Raw genomic sequence first — 19,174 nt, forward strand, 5'->3', positions numbered from 1 at the left:
ACATCAATGTGGCTTGGTCTTAAATATTCACACAATAAATGAGGATGAGTAGTAGTAGAAAAAAATTTGAAACAGCAGGCAAAATAAATGATGGATATTTGGCTTTAAAAGGCATTATTTGATATTCAGTTAATTTATCTATTGATTAACAGTCAACTTCTGATATTATTTTGCATCCCTTGAATACTAAGAGTAGATAGATACCCCATACTGAAAATTTCAAGATACCTATATATGAAAATAACCAAAAATTAGACCACTGGTTATGAAAAAGAAAAGTAAGAACATTAGGGGGAAAAAATGCTAGCAAATGGACCCATTCACCAGATAAATTACACAGAAAGAAAATGAGTATCTCTTACCCACAAGAAATTGTGCCAAACTAGAGAGCTCTACACTAGAAAAATGCCTGGGAAGCAATTCCTCCTGAAACTGCCAAATCTGAAATGGGCCACAGGCAAAAACACTTTATTGCCATAAGCAAATCACCAGAAAGCAATCATCTGAGAAGAACAGAACTTTCAAATTTATCAATATTATCTGTCAAGATTTTTAAAATCCTTCCTCCATCTCCCAGCCACATTTGAGAATTTCACAGAAGTGTCAAAGCCCTGAAGTGGTTATAGCAAAAAAAAAAAAAAAAAGGGGGGGTGGGGGGAGAGTGGAGCAGGTTGAGAACTACAGCTCTAAACCAGAGTTCTCAAATTCTAATGTGCTTCTGAACCACCTAAGGATCTACTTAAAATGCACATTCTGATTCAACAGGCTGTAGGATGGAGTATGAAATTCTGCAATTTTAAGGAGCTCCCAGGTAACAAATCCACAGACCAAACTTTGAGTAGCAAGGTCCTAAACTATGTAAACAGCTCCCAGAAGGTACCGCTATGGTGTTAACCACTCTGGAAAACAGTTGGACAGCTCTTTTTTTTTTTTTTAATGAAACGTTTTAAATTTACCGACCATACATTCAAGCCATTTCACCCACCAGGTATTATTTACCCAAAACAAATGAAAGCAGATGTACATACATAAATGTTCACAGCAGCCTTATCCGTCATAGCCAAAATTCAATGAACAGGTGGATGGATAAACTGTGGTATGTCCATAAACTGGAACACTATTCAGCAATAAAAAGGAATGAATATTGATACATGCTAAAATATGTATGAATCTCAAAACAACTATGCTGAGTAAAAGAGGCCAGACCAAAAAAGAAAACACACTGTATGATCTCATTCACATAAAAGTCTAGAAAACGCAACCACTAATCTACAGTGATAGAAATCAGATCAGTGTTTGACTGAAGTGGGAGGGAGCTTATAAAGGGACATGAGGAAACAACTATTGGAGGTGATGAATATGTTTATTATCTTGACAGTAGTAATAGCTTCACAGGTGTATACAGATGTAAACACTTTCCAAACTGTACACGTTAAGTATGTGCAGTTTATGTGTCAATCATACCTCAATAAATCTATTTTACAAAAATATCTGCCAAATACAAAATTCTGGCTAAAATAATGTTACTATATGTAACAAAATTCTAATTCTTTGAAAATTACACGTAATACTGTAATATTGAGATTTAAAACAAGAAATATATATCTGGTCTTTGTCCCATTTGTGGCACAGAGCTCCTAAAGCCCTTGGAATTTCCTTAGTGATAAGACTAATAAAAGTGTCTTGATATTCCTAGCAAATCCCTTTTAAACACCACTGAGTTTATGTTATGAAGTGACATTTGGAAAGCACCTAAGGATGGGAGCTGGTTGCCAGGAGGACCAATCACATCATTAGAGGGTTGGAACTTTCAGACCCACTCCCCTGACGTCTGGGCAAGGGAGAGGAGCGGCAGAATGCAGATCAATTACCAATGGCCAATGATTTAATCAATCGTGTCTATGTAATGAAGCCTCCATAAAAAAACCCAAAAGGACTGGGTTCAGAGATCTTCCAGGTTGGTGAACACATGGAGGTGCTGGGAGAATGGCACTCTCAGCGAAGACATGGACACTCCCTGTCCCTCTCCCCACACCTTGCCCTATGCATCTCCTTCTATCTGGCAATTAGAGGTATACTATTTGGAAAAGCAGAGGTAAACTACCTCTATTAGCAAGTGATATGATATCTATATTTCAATAACCCAAGAGAAGCAATTCAAAAACAAGTACCAACAATTAAATAATAAAGTCACAGGATATAAAATTAACATATAGAAGTCAACAGCTTTTTAAAACACAAGCAATAACAAGTTATAAGGTATAATGGAAAAGGAGATTAGATTTACAACAGCAACCAAAGAGATAAAATTCCTAGGAATAAGCTTAACCAAAAACACACAAAACCAATATAAGAAAAATGCTCCTGAATGATAATCAAGTAGACTTCAACAAATGAAGCGACAAACCATGTTCCTGGATAGGAAGTCAACATCACAAAGATGTCAGTTCCCTACAAGCTAATTTATAAATGTATGGCGAATTCCAATAAAAACACCAACATTTTTTTTCTGGAGTTAGACAAAATAATTATAAATTCATATGGAAAAATAAGCAACAACGATAAGAAACACTCTGCAAAAGGAGAGTAATAAGAATGGTAAAAGTGGGCTTCCCTGGTGGCGCAGTGGTTGAGAGTCCGCCTGCTGATGCAGGGGACACGGGTTCATGCCCCGGTCCGGGAAGATCCCACATGCCGCGGAGCGGCTGGGCCCGTGAGCCACGGCCGCTGAGCCTGCGCGTCCCGAACCTGTGCTCCGCAACAGGAGAGGCCACAACAGTGAGAGGCCCGCGTACCGCAAAAAAAAAAAAAAAAAATGGGAGAAGTGACTAGCCCTATCAGATTATTTTTTAAATGATAAAAATATAAAGATAATGAAATGATTAACGATAAAGAAAATAAACTTTGTGCACAATGAAACAAAACAGAAAGTTAAGAAATAAACCCAAATGCCTAAGAAAATTCAAATATGAGGAACGTCACATCTCAAACCAGAGAGAAATAATTTCTTAAAAAAATGGTGTTTGGACAATTAGATATCCAATTGGATGAAAAAATTGGATCTACAGAATGAGTACCTTACTGTGCTGTATTAATGTCCTAACAGTAGAAAGTGAACAAGTTAGGCAACTCTTAATTATGTCATTGTTTCTAAACACAATTCCACTGCAATACAGGCAAACAATACATTTTACTTTAGTGCTTAAAACAAAGATTCTTCCTTTATAATCAATACATTTATATTCTTCGGTGACGGGTTTCCATGTAAAAACTCCAAGAATCCGTGAATAAAATTCTGCATTTCACAACAGTATAAACTCAATATAGGGCTTTTTAAATACCTCCTTAGACATCTCAGAATATTTAGAACTTTGTGATTCATATAAAATAAGGCTTAACAATGAAAAAAATCTGTATTATCTACGAAAAAGAGATTCTTAACTTCCTGTGAGTCATTTAGTCCATTATAACTGGTGATTGGAGAGAAGGAGAAGACATACATATAAAACTGTGGTTAAAAAAAAAAAATTCAGTAAGTTCTCAGACCCCATTAAGTCTATCTAGGTACCAGAGACATTAGTTAAGAAACCCTGATATAAAATTAAGACAACTGAAATCTCTTAATTCACGAGGCATCAAAATTGTTTTTACTCTATCACAAATCTGCTGAAAACACACAGCCAGAAATCCCATTTCCAGTGCACTGGCCTCATAGCTAGCTTTGTCTCTAGTCTTCTGCCACTGCCGCCGCCGCCACCCCCACTGCTGCTACCACCCATGTGCTGCCCTCCACGATCCATCTGACAATACTGACCTTTTACAAAGACAAACCTAATGATGTACCTCCAAAAGCCTAGCTCCCTATTATCAAGATTAAACCCTATGGTCTCTAAATGAAAGAGGAGTGTGTGTGTGCACATGGAGAGAGAGTTTAATATCACTTACTATTTTATCATTACATAAGGAGTAAATAATACATAATCTCTGTTGCTGAGTTAGAGCAGTGTTTTTCAAACTGTGGGTTGAACCACTAGTGAATCATGAAATGAAATCAACAGAGCAGCTCATTTAACAAAACAGAAATGAAAAGGGAAAAAATATGTACAGCCAATCCTCACTGGCTCACAAATTCCATTCTTGCAAATTCATCTACTAGTTAAAGTTTATCTGTGACCCCAAAATCAATACTTTGATTTCACAGTCATTCACAGAATGTGCAGAGTGGCAAAGAATTTGAGTCGCCCCACTGGTCCACAGGCTCCCAGCTGAGGTCAAACAAGGCAATGCTCTGACTTCCTGCTTCAGCTCTCATACTGTAAACACGTGTCCTTTTAACATTCTATTTAGTGCCATGCTTTTCACATTTTTGTGGGGTTTTTTGAAGATATCATTGTTTATGCGCCTCTCCCCCAAATACAGTGAGGTGCTGTCTAATGTTTCTAAGCAGGAGAAGGCTGTAATGTGCCTTACAGAGAAAATGTGTTAGACAAGCTTCATTCAGGCATGAGCTATAGTGCTGTTGACTCTGAGTTCAATGTCAATAAATCAACAACACATAAAAGTATCTTTAACAGAAACATATATAATGCAAGGTTATGCATTGATTGCTTGATGAAATACTGTGACCAGAGGCTAAAAGGAGTCGAGGAGCAATGGTTCAATATTCGCTACTTCATTGTACATGGCAACTTTATAGAACATAACTACTACAAAAAATAAAAACTGACTGTATATTAGTATGTGTGTGTCAAGTTGTACTTTATTTGGGGTACACACACACACACACACAGAGACACACGCACACACACACACAGTTACAGTCAAAAAAGTCTGAAAGCCAATGAATGAGAGCACAAGAGAAGAAACCCTGAAAGGAGTGGTAAAATGGCAAGGCAGAAAGGCAGGGATCATAGGCACAGATACTAATCCTTTTTTCCTATCTAGAATCAGAATCACCCATAAATTGTGATTTGATTGGTAAACCTAGGGGAAAGCCTACACCTGTACTTTACAAAAGCATCCCAGATAATGTGATGTGTGGCCAAGATGAGAACAACTAGTCTCCCTCTTAAATTGGTGGTTCTCAAAGTGGGGTCACTGGACAAGCAGCATTAGGATCACCTGGGAATTGTTAATAATGCAAATTCCGTGGGCCCCATTCTGCACCTACTGAACCCTACACTCTGGGAATGGAGCCCAGTTGATCCGTGTCCCAGGTGATTCTGAGGCATGCTGAAATTTGAAAATCACTGACCTAAACCTTTTGTAATTTTTTTTTTCTTGAGGTATTTTGAGAGCCCTGATGAATTCTGCTAAGATGGTTGAGCTATTTCAAATAAGGCTGAAGGGTAACTACTACTTATCAAAGCACCTATAATGTATAGACAATCTTCTTCCTAGTATAGTACTTTCTTTATGGAAAGTGGCCCCTGTGCTTTAAACAAAAGGAAGTAAATCTGTACACTGTCTGTGTAATAATCAAGCAGCACTGTTTCTTTAGGCCATTCTCCATAACACAAAGTTTCCTTTTCCCCAGAACTCTTTAAACAGGCACTATTCTTAACACGAGTTTGCCTGTCCTAAGAGGTGAACTTACATGAGACCACAAAAATTCTTTCAACCCTCTAACAACTCTCCTGGGCGTCACACACTTCTCAATATGAAAAGTAATGACATGAATCTTTAAAAACTCATGGATTCTGGCATATGGAAATAATTTCAAAACTAATTTGTAAAAATTACTTAAATAATGTATTATACTCAATTAGCTATTACTTAAATTCATATATACTACTCCAATTCAAATGTCCCTTGTGACACAAATTTCCACAATATCATTTTTATCTTCCACATAACACACTAAACCTCACATGGAGTTATCTGTGCTCTTTTCGGGGGAACTACAAGCTGAAGACAGGTAGCACATCTTACCCCTTTCTGTATCTCAAGTACAAAGCAGACGTTGTTCATTCTGTCGGCAAATATTTAGTGAGTAACTGCCATATGTCATTTACTGTATTGGATGATCGACACAAAGGTAACACACACACAGTTCCTGTGTTCATGGAGCTATTTACTAAATGAATAAACATCACAGACGACTACAGTGAAAGTCTGACAGGGTGCAATCTGTACGAAAGATCCACCTTACCGAAGTGATACCTGAAATAAGACAGCTTTCTTCAAAAGGGTATCCTATTGTTGCTCTTCTGACCTAGGATGCTATTCAAAACTGTAAATAATTGTTAGAGAAAACACACACTGACAAGTTACTTAATCAATAGTTAATCTGACTTTAACATACTTTATATATAGGAAAATAAATAAAAGCCTTACTATGTACAATGCAAGGCGTACTTACAACCAAATTCCCACATGGGAATAACAAGTTAAGGTTTGATAACCAAACTCCAAACAATCCAACAGAAAACTACAATATGCGAATTCTCAATTCCTGAGAGATTTTAAAGAGAAGAAATTTAAAATCAAAATTACCTGACTTTATGACTCTAGATTAAAAAATTAACTCTAAGGTCACATATTACTCACTTATAAAATGAATACAACAAGAGAAAAATGTGTCCACTTTACCAAGTAAAAAGCATTTGTTTAGAAATTTTCTAACGCACGCATATGCACACAATGCTACCAATAGCTGCCTCTGTAGAGTGTCTGGGGACGTAGGGAAGGACACTTACTTTTTATGTATGTTAGGTTCTGCTATAAGGTTTTTATCTTTAAATCATGTGGGTCTATTACTTTTCAATTTTAAAAAGCTAGAAAATGTCTTAAACATGAAAAAAGAATTCTGTTTATAGTAGTATCTCCTTTATAATGATGGGGATAAAATCCGTAGCCTGACTATATTTTGGCGACAAGGATGACACAGAAATAGAACTGCCATTTAGGCGACAGAAACTCTTGAGGGGTTCTGAACCTCAGGTCATATTCCCCAAAACATTCACAGAAAGCATTGAGGGGCCCATGAACTTGGGTGAGAAAATAATCATTTCTCTAATTTCACTAACTTCTAACAAATTTACCATTTCCTTCAATTATTAACATAGGCAACAGACCACAGTAGTATTAGCAATACTTGTGACCTAGCAATGCAACAGAAATCACAAACCTTTTCATTGTCATGTTACAGTAGTTGCACTTGTCAAAATATTTATACTTACCATTACTTCGAAAAGATAATCAGATCCAACTCTAGATCCTATTATTAATGTGTTAATAAAGCACGTAAATTAAAAGTTGTCTTAATACTTTGATAACTTATTTCAATATAACTAGTTTGGTTGATTTTATGCATTTAAAACATCATTCTGAGGAGTTTCAACAGACTGCCAAAGGAGTCCAAGTCACAAAAAAAATTTAAGAAGGCTTAAAAAAAAATAAAAAATAAAAAATTTAAGAAGGCTTAGATAATGGTTCTCAAATCAACTGCAATAGTCCACATTGGGAAAACTTGAGGGAGGGAACATTTGGAGGTTATTCCAATTGGAATGCTACCACGAATTAGTGGGCAGAAGACTGATGTAACAAACATCCTGGTATGCCTGTGACAGTCCATTCAACCAGCTACGAACTGAATGTCAAAAATGTCCCAGTTTAGAAACATCTCAAGGATCAAACAAATGGCAAGATTACTCTCTTCAGTAGCCTGCTAGTTCCCAAACTTAGGTGTTCATCCCAGGGTTCACTGGTATATTAGAATATCTCTCATCATTCATTCTCTAGTGTACACCTCCCACTGAACAGATTTTCATCACTAAAATCTCCATGAGTTTCCTCCATGACTAATCTGTCTAAAAAAAATAGTAACTTCTAAAAACAAATACAATATTTAACTAGCAATTATTCAGGATTCAATTATTACTCTGAGAATTAGCTGAAGATTTAGTCCTCTTGGCTGCTAATTTTTAAAGACTTTCATTTTTTTAATCAATTTGATTGTTAACTGCTCTGCCAGGAAACAAAGATGGAAGGAGCAAAATATACATACTGATTTGCTAATGTTTGAAAGCTGTAAAAATATATTTAACTGGCAGGAGAAAAAACATGAAACCACACCACAGAGTAATGTATGAAGATACTCTGTATATTTTACTCTTCTATATTCCTTCACATTTATTATCCTGTATAACTGAAAATCGTCTTTAATAATTAAAAAAATAGCAGTCATCTGTATAAGGCACTGACTTAAGTCTTTACAAAAAAGTTAATCTTTAAAATTACCTTTTGAGATACTTCTCATTAAACATATGAAGAAATGTGACTTAAAGAGATAAAGTAATGTATCTTGCCCAGAGGGAAAGTGATAGAAGCCAAAATTGAAACCTACGTCACAATTTCAAAGTTCCAACAACTTCATCAAATTAGCTGTACAATTTAGGGCTGCTTGTCAACTCCCCAGCCGACAATCTCATGCTCTTCTGCCAGCAACGACAAAAAAGGAGGTAAGAAAGCGAAAAGCAAAGATACGGATGTGAGTTAGAGAGCTAACAGACAGGCAGGCTCTTCCACTCTGCGTTCCTCTGCAAGTAAAACTAGCTGACGAGAAAAAAGAAACCTAAAAGCAGATATAAGGAAATGGTGGTAGGGAGAATCTGGAAGTGACTGCCCTCTTCCTCCAGTATTAATCCCACAAAGAACAGTAATGCATAATGAAGTAGGCAAATCTGAAGTTCTGTTCCATTTAAATGTAGACAAGGCAAAAAATCAGTTTTAAGATAAAAATCAAATAATTATAATGGACCTTCTGCTATCTACATGGGTCTGCTTCATGGCTTATTCCTACCTATCATCCTTTCCTCCTCATGCTGTCCCCTATGCTTCCATTACTGTTTCTCTACTTCACCTCTACTTAAAATGAAATAAGATGTCCAGCTGTATATTTAGTAATACAATCAAATTCAATCCCAGTGCCAGGATCATGGTCAATGTCTGTATTACAAACTTTCTATCACATAAGTGCCTGGGTAGGTATCCAGCCTGTGCTGAATAAAACAAAGACATGAAAGCATCCTTAAGGCATCTGGTCTACGTGAGAAAATAAATGTCTATTCTCTCACATGTACTTAGTCTGTCATGCTATAACCGTACCCATACACACACACCCCTCAAGTGAAAAACATGAGATATTAGAAAATTAAAATAAACTCAATGTTATGAGCTATAAGTATACCAAAATTCAAAACATTTATAGCAATCAGTAATAGTAGTAAAGATGGTGAAAATTTCATGAAAGCAAGGGAACTGATCATACCCAAAACACACAGAGTGGATTGCTCTCTTGATCTCTAGGAAAAAATAGTACAAGATAGTGGATAAATGTAACTGATCCTCATAAAAAAAGAACTCTAAACCAAATAGACAGATTCCAATAGTGTTAAAGAGTTAAATTTTACCTATTAATATCTTCCTAATATCCAGTCTCTCATTTATTAGTTCTTCTCATCTGATTTACATTCTGTACAATATGCCCAGTAAGTAGACATGTGAATTCAAAGAAGCAAGTAATTTTTAGAGCCAAAGGTACTTTAAAGATCATTCAGTCCAATTCTCAGTCCAATTCTATTTCACAAATGAGGAAACTAAGGGCCAGGAAGGTTAAATAATTTATTTGAAGTCACAGAAAATTTCATCCCTTTCTGCTCTGAATATTAGTAAGTGTGGAACATTTGCTTTCTTTAAAAGGATTTTGGAGACTTCTTCTACAGTCCTTAATTCAAGTTTCATTAAAAAACATAATACAGGGGCTTCCCTGGTGGCACAGTGGTTGAGGGTCTGCCTGCCGATGCAGGGGACGCAGATTTGTGCCCCCAGTCTGGGAGGATCTCACATGCCGCGGAGCAGCTGGGCCCATGAGCCATGGCCGCTGGGCCTGCACGTCTGGAGCCTGTGCTCCGCGATGGAAGAGGCCACAACAGTGAGAGGCCCACGTACCGCAAAAAAAAAAACAAAAAAAAAAACCCCATAATACAAAATATTCTAATCTCCTTAGAACACCTTACAAATTTGAGGTTTGCAAAAACACAACTAAGAATACACATTCACCTTGGGTCAAACCATGGATTAAACCAATCTAACTTCGTAACTTCTAATAATGTTATATATCCACCAGTAGTAGGTCTCTCAGGGCAGCTCCCTAGCTAAGCCCCATTCTCAGGAGGGTAGCCCTTAACAGCACTTGTATACTAACTTCCCCTGTTCCTTGACTTAGAAGTAGATAGATACCTGATACAAGCTAAATCAATAATGTCCTCTATCTCAGGAATCTGGAGGGCTTTGTTTTTGTTTCTTTGTTGGTTTGTTTGTTTTGCATGATATAGTGTGAAACTTTAATACAATGTGGTTAAACACAACATTCAACCACATGAAAGTCATCTTCTGACAGATGAACTGGGCATTATTTCAATAGATTCCTTAGTGTAACTTTATAAAATTCTTGCCTTCAGAAGTGTCTGACATTGATCTTGATACTTGTTAAAAACTCTGATATAAGATAATCACATCTCAACAGACAGAGATTTAGGAGATTATCCTAACACCCATCTTCAGAATGCATCATCAAAGAACTGATCACTGTCTCCATCCCTTACTTCTTGGTATTTCCCCCAAAGTCTGCCCCATGGATTAGAGCTATGCAAGGAATCTGGAGTTTGAAGCTAAAAGAAATACAACAGTGATGATAATAGCTAATATTTATTGAATGTTTGCTGCATGTCACAAACTATTCCAAGCACACTACAATTTCATCTTCCCAACAATCCCCATGAAATTTTACAGATTAAATTAATCCGCCCGAGGACTCAAACCCATAGAGTCTGGCTCCAGAATACATGCACTTAACCATTACCCTATACTACTTCTCAAAAGTCGAGAATTACTAGAATTGAGTGATATTAATGTCAGTTGCTGCTGAAGGGCCCACAGCTGCCCTGGTTCCTGGCTAGCCAAGCCTTGACTGTTCAGCCCTTCCTTGGTGCCTGTGAGACAACCCCCAGGAACCTTAAAGAAATCAAATTTGGTTTCTGTTACTTGAAACCAACCTAATGGTCCCACATGTCAAATATCTTTAGGCCTCATTTTTTTTTTTTAAGAGTTTTAAATTTTTATTTATTTACTTATGGCTGTGTTGGGTCTTCGTTTCTGTGCGAGGGCTTTCTCTAGTTGTGGCAAGCGGGGGCCACTCTTCATCGCGGTGCGCGGGCCTCTCACTATCGCGGCTTCTCTTGTTGCGGAGCACAGGCTCCAGACGCGCAGGCTCAGTAATTGTGGCTCACAGGCCCAGTTGCTCCGCGGCATGTGGGATCTTCCCAGATCAGGGCTCGAACCCGTGTCCCCTGCATTGGCAGGCGGATTCTCAACCACTGCGCCACCAGGGAAGCCCTAGGCCTCATTTTTAAAGAACTGATGCATAAGAAATCTAAACTTAAGACCACAGATAAACCATTCCTTTATATTTTTTAAAAAAGGAACATGTTTACAAAAGGCATTCTCCACAAAGTTTCTTTCATAACATCATTCCCTGAGACAAAATGACTCCTCCGTGCCCATGGGCAAATAAATGATTGGACATAAGAGATGTAATGAACTTTAGATATCATCTAGTTCTCAACCCACTCATTTTACAGATGAAGCAATGGTGAAGATGAGAGCACTGGAATCAATCACCCACAGGGCATGAGTTAAAATACTAGCTCTCCCATGTTCTGGTATAGGTAGGGGTGACCTTGGGCAAGTTGCTTAATTTCTAAAGCTTCAGTTTCTTCTTCTGGAAAAGAGATAGTAGCATCTACACATCCTACCATTATAATGAGCTCTAAATCACCTACTGAGTTTAATAAAGTACCTGGCACATGCTCAACACACTAACATACACTCAATAAATGGTAGCTGTGATGGTAGTGATGATCGACGTGAGGCTCAGAGACGGTAGGCAAACTTTCCCAGATCATATGGCCACTTAAGGACAGAACCAAAACCAGAAACAGACTTCATACTTACACCTCAATACTTTGTTCTACACCTTCCTACAAACTCCTGGACCTAACATTTAAAACTATCTAAAATCTGGTATAATTCTCCTCTTTCAAAAATCTAATCTCCATCCCAACTTTTATTCATTCATTCACCAAATATTTACATAGTGCTGTCTATGTTCTAAACAGTTTCTAGTGCTGAAGATATAGCAGGGAACAAAGGAAGGGGAAGAAAAGAAGTGAAAGCCATCTGCATGTCCAAATAAAGGAGAAAGAGCTAAGAGAATAATGTGCTCAGAAATAACAGTGTTACCGTCCTGAAGTTTCTATCAGCAGGGGAAAAAGAATAAACAAGGATAGATTAAAAATATAACACGGAAGAACCTTCCTTTAGTCTACTTAACATCCATAGAACTTGCTTTAAATATTCCTGTACTCAAGTATTTGCTTCAACATACACTATAAAATCAAATCTTAAAGTCCAAATTACTAAATTTCTTTCCAAGAAGACTTCTCTATACATTCCAGCAACAGTTTACTCTTATTCCTATCAACTATATTGACATCTAACTTTTTCTAATGCTCTTTTAAATATCTGTCAGGTTGACTTAACCTGGTAGTTTTTTGCTAACTTTCAAGATATGTTTTTGACCCCAATGACTCATTTAAGTCCCCAATGACTCATTTAAATTCCCTGAAGTCAAGATCTGTATCGTATGCTTCTTTTAATCCTAACAACACTTCAGCACACAGCTTTACAATACTTTTGATATTCAAACCCAATATCTTATTTCCAATATCTTATTTTCCAATATCTTATTTAGATAAAGCCTGGCACTTACACGATACCTGGCCAATATTTGCTTTTGATGAAATAATAAATGTGTAATGTTTTTACAATATCAATCTACAAAATTGTATTTTATATCCTAGAACCCTTCTATTATGAAACATGAAATATATTAGTACCAAAGATAACTCTGAAATGGTAGAAAGACTGAATATATTCTGACCCTATCATTCAAAATATCACTTAAAATATTAAGATAACAACAAAAATCAGGCAACTAACATGAGCAGAGAAATGGCAATCTAAATCAATCATGGTCTTTTACTTTAAAAACAAGCGGAATCACATACTTCATGTAGATTTTGGCTCACTCTAATGTGAGGAGGTATTTTACGCAAAGCTACATACACCTATGAGAGGAATAATTAACGCAAGATAAAGACCAATACTGACGCCATACTCTGCGTAAGAAATTCTGCATTTAAAGAGGCCTCTGACTCAAGAGGAAATAAAAAGATTTAGTATTTAAGTATCCATAGTTCCAAAGTAAGAAACCAAAAAGAGCATCTGGAAGAATAATTTACCAAATTCTGCTAATGAATTATACACATACACACACACACAGAGCTAGAGTTTCACAAAAACATAGCTCTTGGTATAGAAGTAGAAGCTCATCCAACACTCAAACATTTATCAAGCATATGTTATGTGTTAAGGCACAGTTCTGGGCAACTGGAGTATATTAATGAACAAAACATGCAAAGATCCTTGCCCTTACAGAGATTACATTCTATTAGGAGAAAATCTAAAAAATAAAATAGGATAGTTTACCACAAACTTCTCACATACTTAAGATACCATAAACACTCAAACATAATGATGCCAATATACGGAGAAGCAAAGTTGATAGACTTCTAAGAAAAAAAAAAAGACCAAAAAAATCTGAAAGGCCTAGAGCAAAAGTCAGACAGTTAAGTGATAAAAACTACACTTCTTGGGCTTCCCTGGTGGCGCAGTGGTTGAAAGTCCGCCTGCCGATGCAGGGGACGCGGGTTCGTGCCCCGGTCTGGGATGATCCCACATGCCGCGGAGCGGCTGGGCCCGTGAGCCATGGCCGCTGAGCCTGCGCATCCGGAGCCTGTGCTCCGCAACGGGAGAGGCCACAGCAGTGAGAGACCCGCGTACCGAAAAACTACACTTCTTAATAATTTAATATTCCAATAAAATCAATATCACTTTTTAAAGTTCCCATAATTATAAAAGGTAAAAATTACTCACAGAAACTATAATGAAGTTAATAACAGTTCAGAAGATAATTCGGGGTTCTGTAAGAAGTCAATACGGAGCACCGTGGTTATGAGAATGGGTTTTTGTTACACTAGAGGACAAGAGTTTCAATTCTAGCCCTGTCAGTTACCAGCAGGGAGAACTTTAGGGCTGTTACAAAGATTAAATGAAAACCAAAAACTAGAAATAACTCAAACATCCAACAACAGACGGATGGATGAATATATTATAGTATATCAATTCACTGAAATGTTATTCAGCATTCAGTATATAGACTAATATACCCAACAGAAATGAATCTTTTTTTTTTTTTTTTTTTTTGAAATGAATCTTTAATGCATCACACTAAGCAAAAGAAGCCAGACATAAAAAAGTATGTATGATTCCATTTATATGAAATTCTAAAAAAGACAAAACTAATCTGTAGTGAAAGAAGGCTTAGAACTACTGGAGGGACAGACTTGCAAAGAAGCAAAAGGGAACTTTTAGGGTATTTGATATGTTCCTATATCTTGATTGTGATGATGTTTCCATGGGTGTACACATTTGTCAGAACTCTTTAAACCCTATGCTTTAAATGGGTCTGTTTTATTTTATACAGATTATACCTCAAAAAGTTGATTTGAAAGAGGATTAAATGGAATAATATATGTAAAGTTCTTAGCACAGTACCTGCAGCTCAACAAGTGTTCAAAAAATGGTAGATATTATTAAAATCATCAGCTATCATTATACAACACTCCTGGGGAGGTAGCAGAATACCAATTACCTGATCTTTCTGGTTGTTTAGATTCTAGGTAACTCTAAAGTATCTGACCTAGACCAAGTGCCATGAGGAGCACCAGAGACACTGAGTCATAAGAGGATGCCAACTGGCAGACCTTACGCAAATACAATGAACATAGGAAAGGAAAGAAAAGAAGTATGCTTTTGTGTCCAAAAGAGAAGAACTAAGAGAATGATATGGCCAGCAATGATAGAGTGTTCCAGTGCCAAAGGACACCTAGACCACCTCACCTAGGTATTATCAAAATGTAACTCAAAACTGAGTTTATGACTACATAAACAAAGTCTAATAATAGTCCAATAGCTACACGGAGACAGTCCTTCATCTTATGGCAGGGGTGTGGGGATAGGGAGATGGGGGCAGTGGATCCATGAAGCCCATAAAGTGAAGTCAAATTATTCTGCCAACCAAGCAGGAAGAGGACATACTGTGGATGATTTAGAAATGCCAAGCAACAACTATAAACCCATAAACCAAGGTTTTTGTTGTTGTTTTTTAACAAGTTATGTGATTAAAAAGAATATACTTATAAAGGGAACTAATTAGAATATTTTGATAATGGAAGTTAAATTGAAACACAACTCAAGTGACACATTCATGAAATTTATATTTTACTGCTTCTTATAACTGTTTATCAAGGCAGAATATATAGAGAACAAATAATTATGTTTAATAGGTCCTATAAATACGACCAGAACAACTGAATTGGCTGTTACTCATTGAAGCACAAGTCCTCTGACCTATATGTTACTTTAAAAAAGAAAACGAATGGGACGAGGTGGCCGAATGGTTAAGGCAATGCACTACTAAAAAAGAAAAAAAAAAAAACACCCCAACTGGACATTATGGAAAGCAAAAGACTCTAGACTATAAATCTTAACTGCCAGAGTTTGTTTAGTTTTGATTTTAAGAACCTTCACTTGTAACATTGAAGAGGCAGAAAAGACAGGACAAAGAGTCAGAAGTCCTGAGTTTCAACTCTAGTTCTATCAGAATCTGGATTTCTTCTTACCTAAAATTGGGCAGTTGAAGCAGGCTACTGAAAATAATAAAAATTAGCACCCATGCTCTAGATTGAAAATCACAGGGCTTCCCTGGTGGCGCAGTGGTTGAGGGTCCGCCTGCCGATGCAGGGGACACAGGTTCGTGCCCCGGTCCGGGAAGATCCCACATGCCGCGGAGCGGCTGGGCCGATGAGCCATGGCCACTGGGCCTGCGCGTCTGGAGCCTGTGCTCCGCAAAGGGAGAGGCCACAACAGTGAGAGGCCCACGTACCACAAAAAAAAAAAAAAAAAAAAAAGAAAATCACAAGTTTTACTGAAAAGGTTAGTATTATAGTACAAAACTGTAAGGGAGTTAAGTATTTATTTTTAATGCATCATTAAAACAGGAACTAAATTGCAAGTTTTCTTCTAACTTAAGATAAAATACCAAGACCTATGTGACCAAGGACCTAAAGCAATAAATAAGTACATTGCTAATCACTGTTGGCAAAAAGTAATATATCTTCCAGGGGCTAACTATTCATTCTAGAACAAGTTTCTTGATTCAAGTTCTTCCCAAACCAAAATAATAGGGTCCAAGTAATTACATACAATATTGATACTTTAAGACTCATGAGCTTCCCTGGTGGCGCAGTGGATAAGAATATGCCTGCCCATGTAGGGGACACGGGTTTGATCCCTGGTCCAGGAAGATCCCACATGCCGCGGAGCAACTAAGCCAGTGCGCCACAACTACTGAGCCTGCACTCTAGAGCCCGTGAGCCACAACTACTGAGCCTGTGTGCCAAAACTACTGAAGCCCACGCGCCTAGAGCCCGTGCTCCTCAACAAGCGAAGCCATTGCAATGAGAACCCCGCGCACAGCAACGAAGAGTGGCCCCCGCTCGCGGCAACTAGAGAAAGCCCGCGTGCAGCAACGGAGACCCAACAAATAAATTAATTAAATAAGCCAAAAATAAATAAATAAAATAAATTTAAAAAAAAGACTCATTAGCCACCTTTCTTTTTGGGAAATAACATTAATAAAAATGTAACTTTGTGGAATCCCAAGTTGTGTTTTTTAAAGCTCAATTAAATTAGTTCTTGTACATACTATTCCTTATTTTAATTATCTTTCCCATGGAAAATTGAGCTAAGCTAGAAATAAATTTTATTTAAAAACAGAAAGAAAAAAAAAAAAACAGAAAGAATTTTCACATTTGACTTAGCTCTAAACCTTCAGCATAAATGCTGGGTTTTCATCTTGCTTACTTTTTAAAAAGTTGAATGTTCATCTGATATTGAGGACATACTTTTTCTATGGCAAGTGCAAGGCTTTCAAAAACAAACACCGAGAAACGTGATTCAATCACAGCAGAAAGTAGTAATAACAGGGTAATATAATGAGGTCACAACTCGAGCAGCCAATCAAAAGCATAAAAGCATTTCCTGCAATATTAATAGTCAAAAGAGAAAACCAATCACAGAAACCTCAGGCCTTCTTTTGACAGTCACAGAAGCAAGAGAACCAATCCACGCACACCCGGGGTTGACAATAAGGCGGGACCACAGGTTCATTGAAGAAATTCTTGAGGTTGCAGTTACTATGAACTTCGCACGCAAGTAACACCACTCCAGAGTCATAAACATTCTCAAGCCAGGTGAAATTCAACCGTATCCAAAATTTAACCCATCAGGGGGAAAAAGCATTTTTGCCCTAAACTGCTGTTGTTATAAAAAATGCAGCTGTCAATTTCGATGCAGTAGGTCCTCAACTTCTAAAAGACACCCCCCAACGCACATGACAATTCTCCGGAACGCGGCGCGAGGACAGCGCAGCGCCGGCGGCTCGCAGCTGAACATCCCCGGTCCCTTTCTAACGCCGCGCACTGAGCGGGCGCCGTCCCGGCTAGGCAGGCCGAACGAACTCGCTCCGCGGAGCGGAGCTAGCCGATCAGCGGCTTTCTAGCGCTACATCCTGCTGGTAGTGGCGGCCCCCGCCCTCCCCCGCCGCAGTGCTGCACCACCTTCATCCCGCTGCACCCAAGCGGGCCGGGGAGCGAGGATTACCTTGCTAGAAGGAAGATGATGTTTGTTTTGAAAGCGCTTTACTTTCCGTTAAGTCATTTCAAAGAGAGCCCAATGCAAAACTAAACCTAAAAGTGGGGGGGGAAATCTTCCCTAGCTAAAGGATCCCTCGCATCCCGCGCCGGGGGAAGAAAAAAAAAAGGTAAACAGAGGCCGTACGCCAAGTGCGGCCAGAACATCCCCTGCGCCATTCCGGGCCGCCGCTTACGGCAAGGCCCCCTTACGGCAGCGTAAGCGGCGCTGCGAGCTAATCACAACACTGGGACGCAACAACATGGCGGCCGCGGGCGGGCGCTGCGCCGGCCGAGAGGGTTTACGCTACTCCGCCGGCGTAGGGTCCCATGCGTTAGAGCGGCTGCGGCGCCCTCCAGCGAGCGTAAAGCGCTCTGTGAATGGCGAAGCCCGACTGACAAAGGGGAGGGGGGAGGAGGGAAGGGGGGGTAATAAACACTCGAGTCCCTACCGATTCCTCCTCCTTCTCCATCCCGGTGGGCATCTGGGGCACGGCCCGGTTGATGGAGACGCAGTCGTTGAGATCAGGCATGTCCTTGCCGCGGTAGATAGGCAGCGGTTTGGCGGCGTCCAGCGCCCGCGCTCGGAAGGAGAGTTTACTCATTGTCTCCCCGCCTTACAGGAACAGCCCGGGCGGCGGCGGCGGGGCGGGAGGGGAGGGGGGGAGGACTCCCGCCGCCTCCTCCACCTCCTTCCTCAGTGCAGCGCGGCCGGCCCGCTCCTCCTCCTCCTCCTCACTGCCCCCGGCCACAGCATGGGCGCCCACCCCGCCCGAAAACAGCCCCCCGCCGCCCGCGGCCGCTTCTACACACTAGATCCGCCGCTCGCCCGCCCGATCCGCTCCCTGCGCCATGGCCAACATGGCGGACATTACCACAGCGGCGGCGAGCGATCCCGGCAGCCCGCGCGAGAGCGCGCCCCCGCCGCGGGGACGCGCTTCGCCCTCTCCCTCCCTCCCTCCCTTCTTCCTCTCCCTTCCTCTCCCTTCCCCTCCCTCGCCCGCCCACCCACTCTCTCCGCGGCGCGGCCGGCCCGCGGGAGCGTGCTCAGCCTCCGGCCGCTCCGGGTGAGGGGGCGGTGGCGGCGCTCCGCTCGGCAGCCCGCGCTCTCGCCGTGTGGCAGGTGCCAGGTGCGCAAGTTAACCCGCGCCCCCGAGCGTGCGCCTCTGCCTCCGCGGCCCCGACACCCTGCTCGCTGGGTGCCCCGGAGGACGGTGCCGGGCAAAACACAGCCGCCC

At 39.8% G+C, this 19,174-nt stretch overlaps 1 protein-coding gene across 2 annotated transcripts in view; it reads right to left on the minus strand.

The window, feature by feature from the left end:
- EPC2 (enhancer of polycomb 2) overlaps window positions 1–18,724 on the minus strand; it is a 107,270-nt gene extending 88,546 nt beyond the window's left edge. The window contains exon 1 of one of the 2 annotated variants that reach the window (XM_022569688.3): window positions 18,389–18,724. In XM_022569688.3, the coding sequence (XP_022425396.1) occupies window positions 18,389–18,541 (153 nt within the window). In that variant the 5' untranslated portion in view covers window positions 18,542–18,724. Of the gene's footprint in view, window positions 1–1,028; window positions 4,771–18,388 lie in introns of those variants that run through there. The other variant, XM_089916836.1, reaches the window with a different exon arrangement.
- Between the last annotated feature and the right edge of the window lie 450 nt (window positions 18,725–19,174).

This window comes from Delphinapterus leucas, chromosome 8 (assembly GCF_059928025.1).
Source record: "Delphinapterus leucas isolate spDelLeu-1000000601 "Yukka" chromosome 8, BTC_Dleu_Yukka2, whole genome shotgun sequence".
Taxonomy (NCBI): Eukaryota; Metazoa; Chordata; class Mammalia; order Artiodactyla; family Monodontidae; genus Delphinapterus; species Delphinapterus leucas.